Genomic DNA, 18209 nt, shown 5'->3' with positions numbered 1-18209 from the left:
GCAGACTCTCGCTCCCATAAAGTCCAGCAAAATCATGTGCCTCCAAAACGATTCAAAGCACTTTCACAGCAAAAAGCACGCGAGAACAAAAGGCAAGCGAGAAAATTCACCAAATGCTTACTGACACTTAAATTCACAGGCCGAGTAGAGTCACTAAATAAAGCTACGCTTTCAGAGTACCGAAACTCCCAAACTACGCGTCTGAAGCGCGTCAGGCGCCGCCAACTTGGGTCCATACGCAGATGGAGGAGTGCCTGTAGCTGAGCCAAGCCGAGCTGTAGCCGTCGCCTTCGCCAGCAGCCGTAGCCGCAGCTGTAGCAGCGAATCAAGGTCGTGTTGTTCGTATATTGACATAAGAAGGAAAAAATGCGTGCTGAGCGACGGACTTCAGCGTGCGCGCGCAGTAAACAGTAAAACAGCAGCAGGCAGTGGATCGCTGGACCCAAGATGGGGGCGTTGAAAAAACGCGATGATGATGATAGTGACTCACGTGACTGCTGCTGTCCAATGATGCCGCAGCAAACCAGAATATTGTTGAATAGAGCGACTGTATTGTCGGCAAAGTGCCAAAGAAGAGGAATGCGATACTCTGAAAGCGTAGCTTATTTAGTGGCTTTAAGGCCGAGTACTGCACCTCGCTTTACTGGCGGTAAAACGCACCAGATATCATTGAGTACCGAAGGCCTTCGGCACTTGGCGGGAGATTTTCACTGGGAAAACGAAGATTCGCCTTTGGGACCGCCATTTCTCCTACCGTTGAAACGGGTGTACCGTTGCACCGCCATAAATGCGATAGTAGTGGTGACACTGGTGATGCGACGTGGAGGTGTGCTGAATAAATAGATGAATGGTATCAGCCAAACTTTTCGTTTCGGGCGGTAGCTTGCGCCATTGCAGTGGAGCGGTTGCGGAAGTTGCCCTCGGTATCCGGTTCCGTGTCGGCGGTTTTGGCCGCTCGGAAAAGCTGCCGAGCGTTCGGCTGGCGCGCCATTCTCATACCTCGGATTTGGAGGCGTTCCCAGATCTCGCAGATTTTATTCAGAGGAGTGGAGCGCTGGAAAGTGAGCAGTTTAATACACCATGAGTGACTGCTTTCGAAATGCAAGTTCCTTACCTGCGGGGCAAGCTGGCTTCAGATATAAATACAGCCCGTGGACAGCTCGTGTTACACTTTTATTTGCTACTCCTGTCGCCCCGCTCAATAGACGTAACGTCCTTGTTAAGCCTTATTTAGCTCAATTTGCTTGATTCGGTGCCGCCATAATGAGATGCAGGTGACGGAGAAACTTTGCTTCCCTGCTTTGAAGGACGAAAGTTTCTCCCGTTCTGAAGAAACATTGGTTACAAGTGCGTTCCTTCCTTCAGTGAGTGCTATATAGACCCTTTTTTTCTAAGCGTGTACGCGCGTCCAGCCGTTCTAACTACGCAAAAGCTGTCGGCTCTTAGATCATGAGATTTTCGCAGAGTAAAAAGTATTCCCTAGCAAAGTATTTAGAATTTTGCTGCCTATTTTCCCCTTATCTTTCTCTCCACGCGAGAACGCACTCATGCGCAAGCGAACCAAGTCTACATAATCTGCGCAGGAGGTGTCCGGCATAAGGTTGCAAGAGCCCATTCTGGTTCGAGTTGCTATCTCTTTCTCTCTTTCGCTCTTAAATCTAAGTTTTAGGCTCTTCAAACAGAGGCTCCTATATAAGCGCCATGCCACAGCAGCGACCACCCTCCGAACCTTATTACGAAACTCATTTCGCTTCGGCAAAGTGTGTTCCGGAGAATGACTGCTGCCGATGCATGGTGCTAATATCGCAACTTCTTGTTTTCGGCGTGATTATTTTTTTTTTCTTTTCATTCTTATTGTTTCCAGACAATCTACTGCTTTCTCGGTGACACACTGGGTTTTCTCTGTGTATACATTTTTCGTTCACACTCGTCCCGAGCCACCTGGTAGGCGTATTCGGTATCGGGGAATAAAAAAGAATTAACGTTTTTAACCAGAAAGTTGGAAAAAAATAGACGGCAACGCTTATATCCTAAACGTATTATACTGGTGTGGCGATTGCAAAACAATGTTCTCGCCCATACGCAAGTGACAAAATTCAATATGGCATCAGCCTCGTGAAAAAGGTCTACAAAGAAACTATGGTACCGCACATAATTTATTTTGCTAAACATTTTTTAAAACGACAAATATTTTTTCTTGTCTTAACGACTACCGCATTTTTCAGGCTATAGTCCACAAACTATACATGTTTAAAAGTTGAAATTTTAGCGGGTGCGTCTATCTACAAGTTCAGATTATACAAGGATTTGTTTTCTTCGAGATCATTCACTGTCATAAGAGGTGAAGGATTTTATGAATATCAGTCTATTATTGTTGATTTATGTATAACACAAGCTACTTTGTGAGCTAATACTGCAGGAATTTGTCAAGGTGTGCTGTGTGTGATAAATGTTAGGTTCGGATTGGGCGTGCGGACTAAGCACGACGTCCGATCCATTCACTGGGTGCAGACTATCCAAGCAAAAACTTTATTTTTGACCCCCAATTTTCTTTTGCAGATTATACACCGGGTGCGTAAAATACGGTGCATATTTAGTTTTCAGAGCGCAGCTTTAGGCGCCCGTTTCCGTCTTGACCGGTGTCGCCGTCGCCGTCGTCGGCGTCGGCATCGGCATTCCCGCGCGTTGCATTATGGGTAAATTTTCCCGCTAAATTGATCGGAAAAATTTTCCCACTAAATTTAGCGTAAAAAGATTCCCACTAAATTTAGCCGAAAATTTTCCCCGCTTAATCTAGCGGAAGGAAGTCCCCGCTAAATTTAGCCGAAAAATTCCCCTCAATACTTAGCAGGGAATATTTCCACTACATTTAGCGGCAAATTTAGCGAAAATTTCCTACTAAATAGGAGTGAAGGGTACGAAGGGGGGGAGGGGCATACTCTCCACTTCGTACCCTCCCCTCCACCTCCTCAAGAGCTGCGCTCTAGTTCGGCATTACAGAGAATTGTAAACATCTTTTCTTTTTTTCACTTCATAATTCTTTAGAAAATGTTCCATTCAGTACAGTTCCGTATGCCATTTCGGTGTACAGAGGTCGCGGGACAATATTGTGTTGAACAGTTTCCGCATTTGTCGAATACGACTTGCCGTTAAGAACTGTGCGGAAGGAATGGAAGTGTCGTTAAAGTGAATATCGGAGTGAATAATTATACATAATTGATGGAGTACGGCGACCACCCTATTTTATTTCGTGACAACAAACAAGGCATTTCGCGAGCCTCTACTGCGATATGCGGGAAAGGCAGATGAAGGAAGCAGGGCCTGCAGTGGGAACCTGGGTTGTATGAAAATAATTAATGATAAAAGGGGAAATACTCAACTATGATGACACCGTGATTCTACTCAGCTTGCGACTTCAATTTCTATAGTGCCGGTGTAAGCCTTTCGATTGTACTCTTTAATCTTTGTACCGCAACGGAAGAAAAAAGGGAATACTTTTTTTTTTTGTGGCTGGCCTGATGTTGACACGGGTGTAAAAAATCCATTATTTGTCGCTAAAAAAAAAATATATATATATATATATATATATATATATATATATATATATATATATATATATATATATATATATATATATATATATATATATATATTAGTCGTTTGAGTTATGTTCCTAGAATATTTTGGTTCAGTCTTTTTGAAGCAAAATTATCAAGAGACTTGTTTTTGTTAGCGGCAATCTGCTATCAGGAAGGGACAATAATTCACCTGACGTTGTCAACTAACAGGTGTGCCACGTTGGCGTCATTGGCACTGCTCAAAGACAGTTGATTTTTGAAATATTTTTTTTTGTGGGTCATATGGTGCTGGTCTGTGAAAAACACGTTGAAACGTACCAACACCACCTGGGTAGCAGAGCCTGTGCACTGAATTGGAACACTGAATGTGTTACTGAGGTCTGTTTTTTCCTTTGTGAAATAAACCTCTGCTGCGTTTGGAGATTCTTGTTGTCCGGCCATTCTTTTTTCTCACTCTCGACAGAAAAGAAAAAAAAAATAGTGTTTATGGATCGGATTTTATGCGTACACAGCCCGTATCATGCTAGGCATACAAAACATATATAGCGACATACTAAGTCTCAATTATTAATACTTGATTATAATTACCGAGATTTAGCTAACTGCGCCGCGGGAATCGAACCCCGGATTGTACGATCACCAAGCTTTCCTGTGCTTTTGCTCCGCTCCACTAGGAGGATTTTTCGACGAGTACAGCTCTTAGGCGCCCGTTTCCGCGTATGACGACGTCGAGGTCGTCGTAACCGCCCCGCAAGATTTAGCGGGAAATTTGTTTGTTTTTGAGGTCACCTGACGTCGATTTTCCCGCGAAATCTAGCGGAGAAACCGAATTGGTTCATGGGTGACGTGATACGAAGTCATGTGACGTCATTTTCTTCGCGAAAGTTTCCCGGGGAAACTGAATTTTTGTTGAGGCCACTTGGCGTCAATTTTTCAGCTTAATTTAGCGGAGAAACGGGGAGTAGGGGAGGGTATGGGGGGAGGAGGATGGGAGGTTACGCAAGAGGAGGAGGAAGATGGAGGTGGAGGGAAAGGGAAGAGGAGGAAACAAGGAGTATGAGGAGGAGGGGAGGAGCAGGAGGAAACGCGTAGGGGACAAGGAGGAATGGAGGAGGAGCAGAGGAGTAGCACGGGAGGAGGAAAGGAAGAATGGCATACCTCTCCTCCGTACCCTCCTCTCCTCCTCCTCAAAAGCTGCGCTCTAATTTCTCATTACAAAGATTTGTAAAGGTCTATTTTTTCTTCATTACATGGGCACCCATCGGTTCAAGAAAAGCTCCGCCTTTAAAAGGGTGCCTATAGAAACGAAATTTCCGCACTTATTTATTTCTTTGTTTAGATCTATTAGTACTGGCAGCCCAGAAACACAAGTTTTATTTCTAGGCTGCCTGCAGAAAAGTGAAGAAAACTAGACTTTAAACAAACAAACATATTTGAAAATTGCGTCTGTGGCGGTCTGTGAAGCTCCGTTGGATTACTGTCACGTCATGAGTTAATTAGAAGTAGCGCCAGTTTGCGGCAGTATGGCTCGCTCGTGGAGTTACTTAGCCCTGGGTCGATAAACGCGTGGAACAGAACATTCTTTGCTTCCTGACCGTAGCGGGCGGAGTGACCAGAAGAACGCCGCAAAGTTTCCTCCTCCCTGCGCGCGCCACTTTGCAACTTTTGACGAGAAATCCCCCGCGATCCCTGGGCGGTGCACGAGAACACGATACAGCGCGGGGAGGCGAGCGTTTACGCCGCTCGCTGTGCGTTGTCTTTGGGCTCTGTAGCGCCGTTGGGCCGAAATTCGATCCCGTCATGCCTCGCTCAGACGAGGAGCGAGGGCAGACGACGGAAGTTCGTCTGCTACAATGAGCCATTCGCACAGCGGAACTGAACAAAAAAGTAGATTTTCTGCTCGAAATCGCGTCCCGCGGGCCACAAACTAAAACGCGAGCTTGAATTGTAAGCGCCTGACATTTCACGAAGGGAGGAATCGACAACCCGTCGTTTATTTGCAAAATTTGAGTCGCTATGTTGCCGTACAGACGCTGAAACCTACCAGTGTGCAATTAAAGGCCCAAGACAAACAAAGAGGCCGCGAGATCTCACATCATCCGTATGCGGGTGAAAAGTGGAACATTTGTCGATAAAGCTCCCACAACAGAAACCTGTGGCGCTTTCACTCAGCGTCCGGAAAAAAAAAACTAAACATGGAGACGTTTCTCGAGGCTTGAGCAAAGTCATATTGAACAACAGCTAACTTGCCCCGTCGCATTTTGTTTGAGAAAGCTCTCGTTCTCAATGCCCTCACCAGGGAAATGAAAAAATCTTAAGAAACGTACTGCTAGATATTCCAACGAACTAGATTTAAGCCGTATCGTTTCAGTGGTTCACTCATAATACCATGCTTAAAACGAAGCAAGCTCTTGCGCGTACAGTGCCATCAATTGTCTCAAGTGTGTGCAGTTTTGTAGTCAGCTGGTTTCGGAAACTTACGCCGTCTGTAGATATCTCTGACAACCGAGTTACTTAATTGAAAGTCATCTCGAATATAAGTTACACGTTGCAGCAACCGACGTCTATAGATAAACGATGGCAGCGACTGGGCATTCCCGCATTCCCACCCATCACGTCGAACAAAACGGCGCTAGTTTCCGCTTGAGGTCGGTACTTTTCCACAACATCAATGGCGACAGCATCAGTCAGCACTCGGTGCATTCGGCAAGTTCGTTGGATGCCGGTTCTCTGTGCAGCACTCCGCGAATGTAATGCATTAGAACTCTCACAGTGCAAGTCTGGATCGCGGGTCGGAAGCCCGTCACTGGCATCACCGGCGGCCATTGCTTGACAGACATGTACAAATTACTCGAAAAAGGTAGTTAAGTTACTGAGTATCGATGCCAGGAGTAATTGGAGTAGAGTAGAAATTACGCATTGGTAATAGTAATTGAGTAAACTGTTAACTACTGTAAAAAAGTAGCGAGTTACTTTGAAGTTACTTTCGAAGTTACTTTTTATATATGTGTGGTAGCAAAATGAACAGCAGTTTTGATCCGTGAAATATCCTGCGAACCTAAAATAAATGCAGTAATTTTTTGGTTTGCGTTTTCACCAAAATAGTTTATTTGCTCGCAGACGCAATTGTCTTTCAAAGTTCTTATCACGGTGTTTTCCCCTTTTCGTCCTAAAGACATCCCCAGCCAAGCTAAGACTACGTTCCACCGTGGCGCTGGATAGAACGGCAGTGTTGAATTTCAGAAACAGACTGTGCAGGGTCGGGTATGCGAGTGTCAGCATCTTTGGTGTCCATGACGAAACATGTGAAGTTTGTCTCGGCCGACAGGGTCTTTTATAACAAACTCTCCTCTTTTTTTTCTTTTTTCTTCGGCAAGTTGAGATTGTTATGACTGGCCCCTCTTTATTCCCACGACGTTTGGAGAGTACGCTGAGTGAGTGCACCTGACCATCATGGGGCAAAGTCTCGCGCCACGACGTTGAGATCATCCGGACGACTGCGCGTCTCGTTCCAATCCTAATGCTACGCTACTAAAAAAAAAAAAAATTTTTTTTTTGAAACGATGTATATTTTGTCACTGACGCCGGGTCCAACAAAAGGTTCTCCCAATGGTGACTCGCAATCCTCGCCGGCGACTACGGTATCTTGACACGCCTGACAAATAAATCGTTCTCACCAAAGAGGAGGTCTCCCTGGCGTTCGGAAGGACGCGAAGGATATCCCCTATGAAAATGGTTAATGCCATTTGAAAGTCATATTATTGCCAAATGGCAACAGCTGTTTACAAAAAGTCAATCAGCAGGCAACAGATGTTAATCGTCATTGAGACGTCACCCTGCTGACCCGGATAGCCATTTCGCCACCGTCAACTTTTTGCCGTTCTATTGGTTATTGTCGGTGTATCATCAGTGTATCTACATGTTAACGTTAAATGGCTAAAGGAGGCAATCAAAGGACTATACATTTTATAGTCTTTTGACTGCCTCCAATAGCCAATTAGCATTAGCATGTAGATACACTGGCAATGCACCGACAATAACCAATAGAACGGCAAAAAGTTGACGGTGGCGAAATGGCTATCCGGGTCAACAAGATGACATCTCAATGACGATTAACATCTGTTGCCTGCTGATCGACTGCTCTTAAACACCTGTTGCCATTTGGCAATAATACAAAATGGCATCAACCATTTTTATAAGGGCATAATTATCACATAGACGTCATTTGATCGACCATCGTGACCATTTTGCCATTGTCAACCCCTTGTAAATTTTAAGCTGGCCAGCCGAAAAACTGCAATAGTTTACATGGCCTACCATTGATTCCATGCTTGATACACATAGTGCCGGCTTGCAATATGGGAAGAAAACAAAGATTGAAGGACAATTTAAAGACCCAAAATTTATTTATCACAATGTCATTAAAATGACGTGTTTTTTTTCAAGACTAAGTTAATCACCCAAATGTAAACGATGAGTGAAAAAAGAACCTTTCCTTGCTTCCTGACATGTCTGTAAGGTGTCAGCTGAAAGAAGAAAAACATTATAAATTAAGTGGGCATATAACCAGAAATATTCTTGCAGCACATTAAAAAATATGCACAGAAGAACCTTGCTCACATGTTTTCTCGGCTGTTATGTTCACGAAAACCGGTCCTATCGAACGTCCAAAAGTATATATGTGTTAGAATTACAGGCTTCATGAATTTCCTTCTTGGTTCTTATGCCCAAACACTGCCACTCAAGGTGGCCGGCATGACTACTAGGAACACATACCCTGTCCCTTTTGCTTTACTCCCTTTATTTTACCTCCTTGCCTCTCTGCACAGTGTTTCTTGCTTGGTACTGTATGACAATAAGAGATTCAGGCTCTCACGACACCCCATTTTTCTTTACCACCTCCATGCCACCATGTTCAAACAGTGCTGATTGCATCAAGCCCCACCGCTTTGATGTGGCATACAGGGTGCAGTGATTTGTTTGAGGCAGCTGTGGTTTAGCTCGATGGGCTCAGAATTTTAGCATCCTTATATTTCAAAAATTTTTTAACTGCAACTATAGACAACGCATCACTGCGATGGCGCCGCTGTCGGCACAGCACATGTATACACATGTCTGCTCACACGAATCTAGTTCCTGCGTATGCAGTGCCCATAGCTGCTGTGGGCAAACACAAGCTTGTCTGTAAACAGTGTGTTACTTATACTTCAACCACAATTTGAAGAAGTGTTGAAAAAATTGTCAACATATAAAATAAGGCAATCTTTTTTACAGCCATAAAAGCTAAGGTAAGATAAACAGAGAATACAGCTTCCTGAAACATCTATAGCTATCCCAAGGGCATTATCAGTTGTTACATCTTCGCTCATGTCATGATCCTTTATTGTGACTGCATAAAGATGCAACAGCAGGGTTCTACTGTATTTCACACAATGTTTGAATGTGCAATAGCTTTAACTTCCACAACACATCAGCCAACCACAGGTTGTCAAAATGTCAACTCCACAATAATGTAATAAGTATGAATACAATAATAATCCCTGGAAAAGGGGTACAAGGGGGAGAAAGGTCAAAGAGGAAGCTCCTTTGTCCCCTTGTTCCCCATTTTATCTTATGTGATTATTATCGTCATTCTTGTCTTGAATAAAAGGGTCTACTCGTGTCTCTTAAGAGAGGGAAGCAGCTTACCTGAAGAGCATAGCGCCCCCGGGGCAGAAATCGAGAGAGGCTGTCCTCGACTTGCTTCCCCACATTGCTGCACTCCGTGAAGGTGCGAGCTGAAAGAGCAAATGAGAATTGCAATTTAAAATGATAATAGCGCCTAGAAAGCTACACTCAAGTATTGGTACCCTTTTCCTCCCTTTTCCTCATTGTCCAGTTCTGCCAAAACGGTCCTTCATCCGTTTGGATGGTGAAATTCGTTCATGCGCATGCAGCTTCTGGGCACTGCCATGTTGTTATTGCATCATTACTTGAATTTAATGTAAATATTCACTTCACCTTAGACAAAGATTTATCTATTACTTTTGATAAGATCTTTGGATGCTTGGCAATTTTAACAGCAGCCTGGGGGGCACACTCATAGATGCACCACTCTTCAATCAGTTTGGGGAGTGCGTCTTTAAACCCTCACTCTTTTTATCGTACGGGAGGAAGCACCATCTATCCCCTAACATCGGAAATAATTTTCCTTTAGAAATTAAAGCTATGATGGTAGCACAAGAAAAGTTTCGTACAAAAAAATATAGGCAAAATAGGGACAAAAAAATTTTTTTTTGGTCATGGGTCCCCAGTCAAGGGGTCAAGAAATAGATTAATCTTGTGTGTTAACATTTTTTTCAAAGCAAAAACATGACAGGACTATGTTATCAAGTGTATAGCTCTTTTTACTGTGGTCATAATGAGGTGGCATAGCCTTTGTCATTTGCCCAATAATGCTCAACAAACACAAAACTAAAACAAAAATTCTCGCAGACCAAGAGCCATTATACATGCAGTGCAAGTTTTGAGGGTGAACATTTTGGCAGAGGCCTGCCTGGTCGGGAGAAAGCTTAAAAACTCAAAAACATCCGTCCACACACCCGCATCTGTGTTCCCTACATAAAGGGGACTAGCGAAGCGCTGTCAAGTATGCTGGTAAAAAAAAGTATTCAGGTGTCCCACAAACCGGTATCAATACTTTGGTGTATGATGCTGCGAATTAAAGGTCATCCCTCTAAACAAAGAGCGCAAGGCATTGTATATTCAATTCCATGCCACCTACATTGGAAAAACAAAACTTCCCAGAAAGAATTCAAACACACAAAAACAACTGCAAATTCGACCACGAGCGCAGCGCTGTTGCAGAGCACTGTGAGGACAATGAATATCGCATCAACTTTGCCAACACCCTCATAAATGTTGAGACAAACTTCTGCCAGCAGCTTTTTATAGTCATGGCATATCCAAACAACACCAGGAAACATCAATAGGTCCACTGGCACATTGCTATCATGCTACGTGAACGGACTCAGCCACCTAACGAAGTGAAAAAAAAAGAGACTGTCGTAGAAGAAAACGAAGCTGTTGTCCCCTATCTGGAAGCAGACACCCCTGAAGAAAAAAACAAGCTGTTTTTGAAACGTTGGGACCTTGTTGTAGGATATGGTTGGTGATTTTTTTCAAATTCCAATGTATGAGTTTTGCATTTGTTTGAGTCATCATTCACTTTTTTACCATATTTACCCGCATAATGAACACACCTCTTTATTCTGAAAGTGACATATATTTCGGGGGTGCGTTCATTATGCAGGGTAAATTTCTGCATTTACACACTTCGCGAAAATGTAATTTTAGGTGGCAGTATGACACGGCAAAGTACTGTTGCATGTCTCCACTGACGGAGGCGCATTGACGGCTGGTCGTGGGCGCGCTACAATAACCATGTTCTACAATTTGAAAACCTTTTTTTAGGGTGCTTTCGGTGTGCCTTCTGTCAAAGGAAAAGCGCCCTCCTAGTGAATAGTAAAAAAATCTTGCATGTAAGAAATTTAGGTGACCAATAAAAGCATATGACCAAATAAGATCATATAAAAACCTTATAAAAACGTATAAGAACAATATAGGAAATATATAAGATTATATAAGAAGTTTTAAGAAACTGAAAAGAAGTTTCTTATAACTTCAAATATAATTTTATATTGTTCTTATATGTTTTTATAAGGTTCTTGTATTTTCTTATATGATCTTATTGGATCATACACGTTTGTTGGACATAAATTTTTTTTATACATTTAAGATTTTTTTACTAGGGAAGCTCACTCAGCATGGTGAGTGACGCGACCGTCCTTAGGCCTAACCACTTTCACGATTTCACTGTCCGAAAGCACACTACAGATGACCGTGTGTTTGTTGACATCAATGCATTCGGTGGGCGAAACATGTCCAAAGCTGGGCAATTCCTCGACCCCAGCTTTGTTACGTGTATGCGCCGCTCGGTTTCACTGTTGATCACATCCGCAACTACACACTTGCAGCCATGAAAGCATGTACCGCTATGCTTTTCCTGGTTTGAAGTGGCCTGGCCGCTTGGCGGCGAAAGAAAATTGGCTTGATGGCTAGCCGAGTTGGACGTAGTTTCAGACTCGTGGAGCGAGTAGACACTGTAAATAAAAACATTCTAAAAACTTCTCAGGTGTTCCTCAAGCTTTGAGTACTGTGACCTATTTAAAGCTTGAGTAATTAACATTCACCTCTAAGCTGACTGTGGTGGTAACTACGCACCCACCGGATCAATCAACCACCTCCCCCTCGTTACCTGACCCTGCCTTCTGCACATGGTTATGGGCGGGAGTGTAACACATGGCGAAAGGTAGACATATGACTGGTCCAACGAGCATGTAGCTTCTACTACGATTTCAGCTGGTCATTCAACAGAGTATCGTGATGCAGCACAAAAAAATTTGTGCCATTTCAGAATGTCTGAAGGAGAACACACCCTCAAACATCCTGAAACTGTAGAGAGTTTCCTGCAAAGTCACTCGATTTGATTGGCCAAGCAGTAAATAAAAGGTACACTCACCAAAGCACTGTGTCGCCCATGATAAGCCTGCAACTCCCTTGCAATAATTGGGAAACAACCAAAAAGCCACAGGAATGTAACACTGGATCCTGAAACAGAAAAAAAACAGCAAAATGCAAGAATTAACACTATATACAAACCGCTTCAGCGAGTGACACTTAAAACTAGCTACAGTTCTTTGGGCACCGTCTTTTTATTACAGATAATTGTGAGTGAGGACGTGCTGTCATTATTTTTCTAGCCCTGTAAACCTTTCCCATTCGAAGGTCTCCGACGTCGGTTTCGCAAACTTCATAAAATCTGCCATTGCTCCATTATCAAGTTCTAGAGCAAGTGACAAGTTAAAATTTCAATGGTGGAGGCTCACAGACATTAAGCACCTGCTTCAAGCCCCTCGGCTGACGAGAAAACACTATGCCAACCGCTCCGAAACATAGGTTTTGTGCAGAAGAGAGATTGAAGTATGCTACTGATTCAGTAGAACTACATCATATTCATCAACCATTGTTAGCCGATTGACTATGCGACTCATCGTGAAAACGAGACTTGGACTTGGCCAGGGCAATATGTTTTACAGAGAAATGTTTACCGATTTGACGGACGCTGTCATTTTATTAAGCAGCCTTATATATTTTCTCTTTATGAAGCAGATGAAGAGGAGCAAAACACAAATAGTGCTATGGACAACGGCAAGTTGAAGAAGTGATAGGACAAGCGCTGCTTGTGGTTCTTCAACTTGTCCTCGTACTGCCATTTGTGTATCACTATTTTTTGAGCAACTTGTCAAGCGGTTCAATTTAGTACCCGTGAAGCGGCTTGTCAGTGGCCTTGTTACTAAAGCAGGGAACATGCAGACAACAAATCACTTTGATGGTGATGACCACAACATTTTCATGTCATCTCAGAAAAATCGCCCCCCCCCCCCCCCAAAAAAAAAAAAAAAAAGCTGATCCTGCATTTATGTTGCAGAATGTGTGCATCGTCTGACGGCAGAGACTGGAGGGTCACACTGCAGTTCTCTTCGTGCGTTACACTCCCAGTTCCAATGCGGTGACCAATAAATGTTTCGGTGATACACAAAAATAGAAAGAAAAAAAAAAGACATTGCTCTGAATATTTTGTTGTTCCCCTTATTTAACTTATCAAAACAAATTTCCCGTTAATTGGACCTCAAGATAAACGTGACACGCCGACCTATTAAGGATAAGAGCAATCCAGTCCTCGTCAAATTAATTGAGGGCAATAAAAAAAAAACAAGGAGGTCATGCAATAATTGTATAGGGGAATGGCAACGGTCCCAGGAAGATATGCTTCAGTTTGTGCAGTATCATTGATTTCCTCATTAGACAAGTGTCATCAGCTTTGGCCACTGCTCATGCATTACATTTTAGAGTGAAGCACACTGTAAAATGACATGCCAACCTTTTGCTGGGTTCCCAATTATCCTGAATAACACAAAAATTTGCAAATAAAAGAAGCAGTTAGATCAATAGGTCACAAAAATCTATGTGAAACGAGCAGTCTAGATCAGTGCATGCAGGGTGACTCCATGTGGGGCTGTATAGGAGCTTTACAACCACCCCAATAGCTTGTTAAATCAAACCCAATTATCCTCTGCTAAATGTGTGAGCTACATGGTCTCGGTAGACAGTTCAAATTCCTCACTTACCCCGCATATAAGTCCTAGAGTTGTATTCACACTGCTTGCGTTTGCTTTGGCCTCCACCCCCCACCCATTTTCTCCCTCACTAGGTGGCAGAAACACTGTTCTTATTCTGCATGTGGCTGATTATTAAAAGCCTTTTGGCTTTTCAATTTAAGTAAATGCAAATATTGAAAAGGAGCTTATTGCCTAGTAATCAGGTCTACGAGAAAATCTTGAAGTGTACAATATATGAAGTTTGCTAGACCTATGGCGGACAATATTTACCCTCCAAATCAAAGCAGCACCAAATGTGTCAGCCATGTGCCCATGACAACTTCAGATGAGACTAATGACAAATGCATAAAGCATATGATAATTACAGAACGACCCAATACTATGACCCAGAAAGTTGAACAAGCTTACAAAAAGATATCTAGAATGCCAAAGAATCAATGGAAATAAAAATAGGAAGACTTGACTGATCCTCTCTGAAGTCCCGATCTTGGTATCAATAGCATACATCGATGCTTACAATCATGCTCTGCGGTGTGGCCAGAAACACACACCTGAGTGAAGCTCCCAATCATTATGCTCTTAGGTGGACAAAAGGCTCACTTCAAACAGCTTTCAGCAATAAAAAAAAAGCATGCCAGATACTAACATAACATGGTTTCCCCAAAAATAAAACATATAAATCTCCAACATCTTTAGGGGCTAAGGAAACAACCAAGGACGCACAAGAATGAAGCACCTCATCCCAAAGTGAATGGAACGCCAAGGTGCAACACATCGCTCTCCTAAGCAACTAACACTACTTACAATTTTTTGAACACCTTCCTGGTAAACTAAGAGCGGGAATATTAATTATAATTACATGTGGTGCATCGCCTTCAGGATTGCTGGATGATGTGAAACTCTGGAAGATCTTCAAGATTAAAGTGAGCAGAAATTTTTTACTTGGCCTGAAAATGTCTCATACTTTGTATCTTGTTCAGAGTTAAGCAATAACACCACAGCTATCTACTAACACATTACGCCTAGAAAGTACCACCTACGTAAGACAAGAATGATTCAGACACTACCTATTGTTAGTGCCATTTTGTAAAAGAGACTTGCACAGTCTGCTCACTTTCCATGTGGCACACCCATGAGTTCTTTCGCCGGGCAGATGTGCCAGACGCATATTAAATCTCTCACACCGGCTTCCATGTCCACAGCAAGGCTCTAACATTTCAGAGGTGTGGTCACGTGGCCGTGCCCCTCTGCAGATTGACTGCTGTGGTGACATGTAGCTCAACAGCGGTGGACTTCTCCTACTAGAACCTCAACATGGAAGGAACGAATTCCCAAGGGCTATGGCAGAATGTGCGGAACTTGAACTGACCGGCTGTGGCAGCAAACCCTCTCCAAGTTCCAGCCACCATTTCAACAGGGACGACGGGGAGCAGAGGCTTTGTCAGTAGCGACGGCACCCCCACGAGCCAAAGTCCGTGGCAGCACCTGCGACAAAGAGCCCTTGCATAATCCCTGTCACCACTCCGGCTGGGATCACAGGGAGCACAAATGATGGCGGTGGAGCCACCACGAGCCAGAGCTACATGGCAGCACCTGCAGCAGCGAGGCCCCCACAAGTATACCACTCACCATCTTGAATGGGAACTCGGGGAGCGCAAGTGTTGGGAGGTGACGACAGCGCCACCACCAAAAATGATGTGGCAGCACAAGAACCAGGTTCTGATGACAACAGGCGCTGACATCAAAGTCAACTTGGTGGCTGTCCAACCAAACAGACGTGACACGTACCTGAGAAGGCAAATAATGTTTTGTAGTGATCGAAGTGGCCAAAAAGTTGCCAAGCGAAACTCAGCATTCAACTCTAATGATGAGCCACGCTGTTTCGACTATGATTGACATATGTCTGCGAATCGCTCTAAACCGCAGAAGTGTGAAGGCTGCATCAATTTTAATGGACGTGGACAATTAATGGACCATTTTTGTGTGCAGGCAACAAACTGCCAGCGAAAACAGTGATGAAAACTCAAGTGAGTTACTCCGACACTGCTAAATAGGACAGCTTACCATCATCTCCTATTGATATCTGCCATTAAGCCTGTACCTCGGCACTGTAGGTGATGTCAGTGGTGTCCGTCTCAGGGAACTCAAACTAGTAGTTCACTGAGCAACTCCTCCTTGACCAGGCCTGCAGCGACTATAAATATGAAGAACAGATATATTACGTTACATAAATGACACAAGATAGAAAAGCCACAGACAGTACCATACCTTCCAAGTTTGGGGAAACCAAATTGGGGATAATTTCTAAGCAGGGGAGGAGGGGGGGGGGGGGGTGTTTTAAAAAGAAATATTGAGAACAAATTTGCATGAAGACAACTTCATTATATTTATATATTGCACTGCCTATGCTCATGGGATTGCAGCCGTCCACAGTGATGGCAAAAACTCTTCTTTAGTACAAAAGAGAGGGGGAGGGTAATTTCTCTTTTCGGGAGGCTTTTCTGTCAATCATACAAACTGATCAAAATTTAAGAGACTTCTGGTTAATACGGGGAAGTTGGCAGGTGTGCAATACTAAACAGACACAATTCGCTACCGGCAATGGCAAAAGAGAATGCAGGTTGGATCAGCTATGCATAAAGGTACTTTGAACAACATATACCATATAGAGTGTACTCACGCAAGGCTAGCGAGCGGTGCACTCTGGGTACATCACCGTATTTGTGTTCGTGAAAGCAGACAGCGGAAAGCGCACAGCCTCACGGGCCACACTATGAAGCGAGCATTCTATGGTTCAGGTGACACCACGCATGAAAAAGATGTCGCTCTTGTGCGACAGTCTGCTGTTGCACAAGGAAAAAAGATGAACTGGAGAAAAAAAGACAAGGACAGCAGGCATTGCAGACTCCCAGTTTCTGCAAATCCCGAGAGTCCGAACATGCGTGCAAAATGGTTTGGACACTCCACTTGAAACGAGAATGACTCACTAGCATCATCGGGCAAAGCCCACACAAAAATCATGACAAGTGGAGAGTATGTGAGCATGTTAGTGAAGTTAATTAGTGCCCGTCTATTTTGTGTGTCCAAATAAATAAATAAATAAATATATATATATATATATATATATATATATATATATATATATATATATATATATATATATATATATATATATATATATATATATGAGTAAAGCTATACGCACTCCGGAATGCACTTCGGACGGAAATGGCTATACGCACTCCGCTTTTCTCGCATAAAACGAGTGGTCACAACGAATTTTCTAAGCGGAGGCATGGCATAGGGGTCAAGGTGTCCGCTTCATACGCAAGTGGACGCGGGTTCCATCCGCAGTGGGCCTGCTTTTTTTTTCTTTTTTTTTTTTCTCAGACATTTTGTTTCGTCGAGGCATTTGGCGGTATTTAGGACATTTTTTTTTTTTTTGCGATAAACAGTAAAAAAAAAAAAAAAAAAATCGAATGTTGTTGAGAAACTTCGCAAAACTAAATGGTATGGGACTCCCTTTCGAGGTGCCATCGGGGACAGCGGGGCTTGGATTGCCGGCTGGACGCCGCGAAGCGGCGTGTACTGGTTACGATTTGTAATTAGCAGCCGATACTGTCGCCGCGAAGCGGCGTGAACGCAGGCGAGGGGTTGTGTTAACGAGCTCCCCAGTGATACACGCGCCGTTCTAAAAGGGTGGCCCGAGCGGCATGATCTCTCGGAGGAGTGCGTATAGCCATTTCCGGCCGAAGTGCACTCCGGAGTGCGTATAGCTTTACTCTATATATATATATATATATATATATATATATATATATATATATATATATATCTAGCGCAGTAGATCAAACGGCTCCAACCACAATGTTTTCTTTTTTTACGCGTTTCGCTCGCGTCGCTTGAGATCACCCACAGCGATAAGACGCGCGGGCCGACAAAGAAACCTGGCCAGTACAGATATGGGTAGGCAGCGATGCGTGCCGACGCGAAGTGACGAACCACGTGCGATAAAACGTTTGACAGGTCGACCGACGTGTTGGGTGACCGACTCATGGCTTCGCGATTAGAACTCGCAACCCGTCGGACGGTTTGACGAAAAGCGCGAGGACAGATGCTCGCCTAAGGAAAATACCTGTCAGAATACACTTCTCGGGCGCGATTAGGCAAAGGCAGGGCAAGGAAACAAACCAAGGAGATGCTTGAACGGAAGCTTAGGACACAGAGAAAAAAGGCTTACCTTCGAGAAGCACCGAGGAATGAGCCAATTGAGCAGTGCCCATAACCTCCAGGGCCGTTCATTCTTGCTCGCGTGGTGCCTCGCTACTTATTAGTCGCAAAATCCATTCTCGGACGCGGCATATCGGATCGATATGAGTTCTACGTAAAAATAAAAGACACACCAAAGCTT

General features: G+C 43.6%; 1 protein-coding gene across 2 annotated transcripts; it reads right to left on the bottom strand.

The window, feature by feature from the left end:
- Positions 1 to 7960: 7960 nt before the first annotated feature.
- Positions 7961 to 18193, bottom strand: LOC120843705. 2 transcript variants are annotated; one of them, XM_042289054.1, is made up of 7 exons: positions 18039 to 18193; positions 15863 to 15983; positions 15428 to 15586; positions 15168 to 15283; positions 12139 to 12227; positions 9267 to 9355; positions 7961 to 8104 (listed from the first exon to the last, which is right to left on the bottom strand). In XM_042289054.1, the coding sequence occupies exons 3-7, from the start codon at positions 15538 to 15540 to the stop codon at positions 8101 to 8103; spliced, it is 411 nt and encodes a 136-aa protein (XP_042144988.1). In that variant the 5' UTR covers positions 15541 to 15586; positions 15863 to 15983; positions 18039 to 18193; the 3' UTR covers positions 7961 to 8100. The 2 variants fall into 2 exon arrangements, 1 of the variants encoding a protein (XP_042144988.1); XR_006077468.1 differs by lacking the exon at positions 15428 to 15586 and having other exon boundaries at positions 18039 to 18190.
- Positions 18194 to 18209: the final 16 nt, after the last annotated feature.

This window comes from Ixodes scapularis, unplaced genomic scaffold (genome assembly GCF_016920785.2).
Source record: "Ixodes scapularis isolate PalLabHiFi unplaced genomic scaffold, ASM1692078v2 PGA_scaffold0__279_contigs__length_252992795, whole genome shotgun sequence".
NCBI classification, from domain to species: domain Eukaryota; kingdom Metazoa; phylum Arthropoda; class Arachnida; order Ixodida; family Ixodidae; genus Ixodes; species Ixodes scapularis.
This window is presented reverse-complemented; position numbering and strand designations above follow the sequence as displayed.

Coding starts and splice junctions, on each gene's coding strand:
- LOC120843705 (XM_042289054.1), bottom strand. CDS start 15,540: ATGTCAGCGCCTGTTGTCATCAGAACCTGGTTCTTGTGCTGCCACATC. Junction 15,284..15,427: donor CCGAGTTCCCATTCAAGATG/GTGAGTGGTATA, acceptor TCTTTGTCGCAG/GTGCTGCCACGGACTTTGGC. Junction 12,228..15,167: donor AGGGTTTGCTGCCACAGCCG/GTCAGTTCAAGT, acceptor TTTCTGTTTCAG/GATCCAGTGTTACATTCCTG.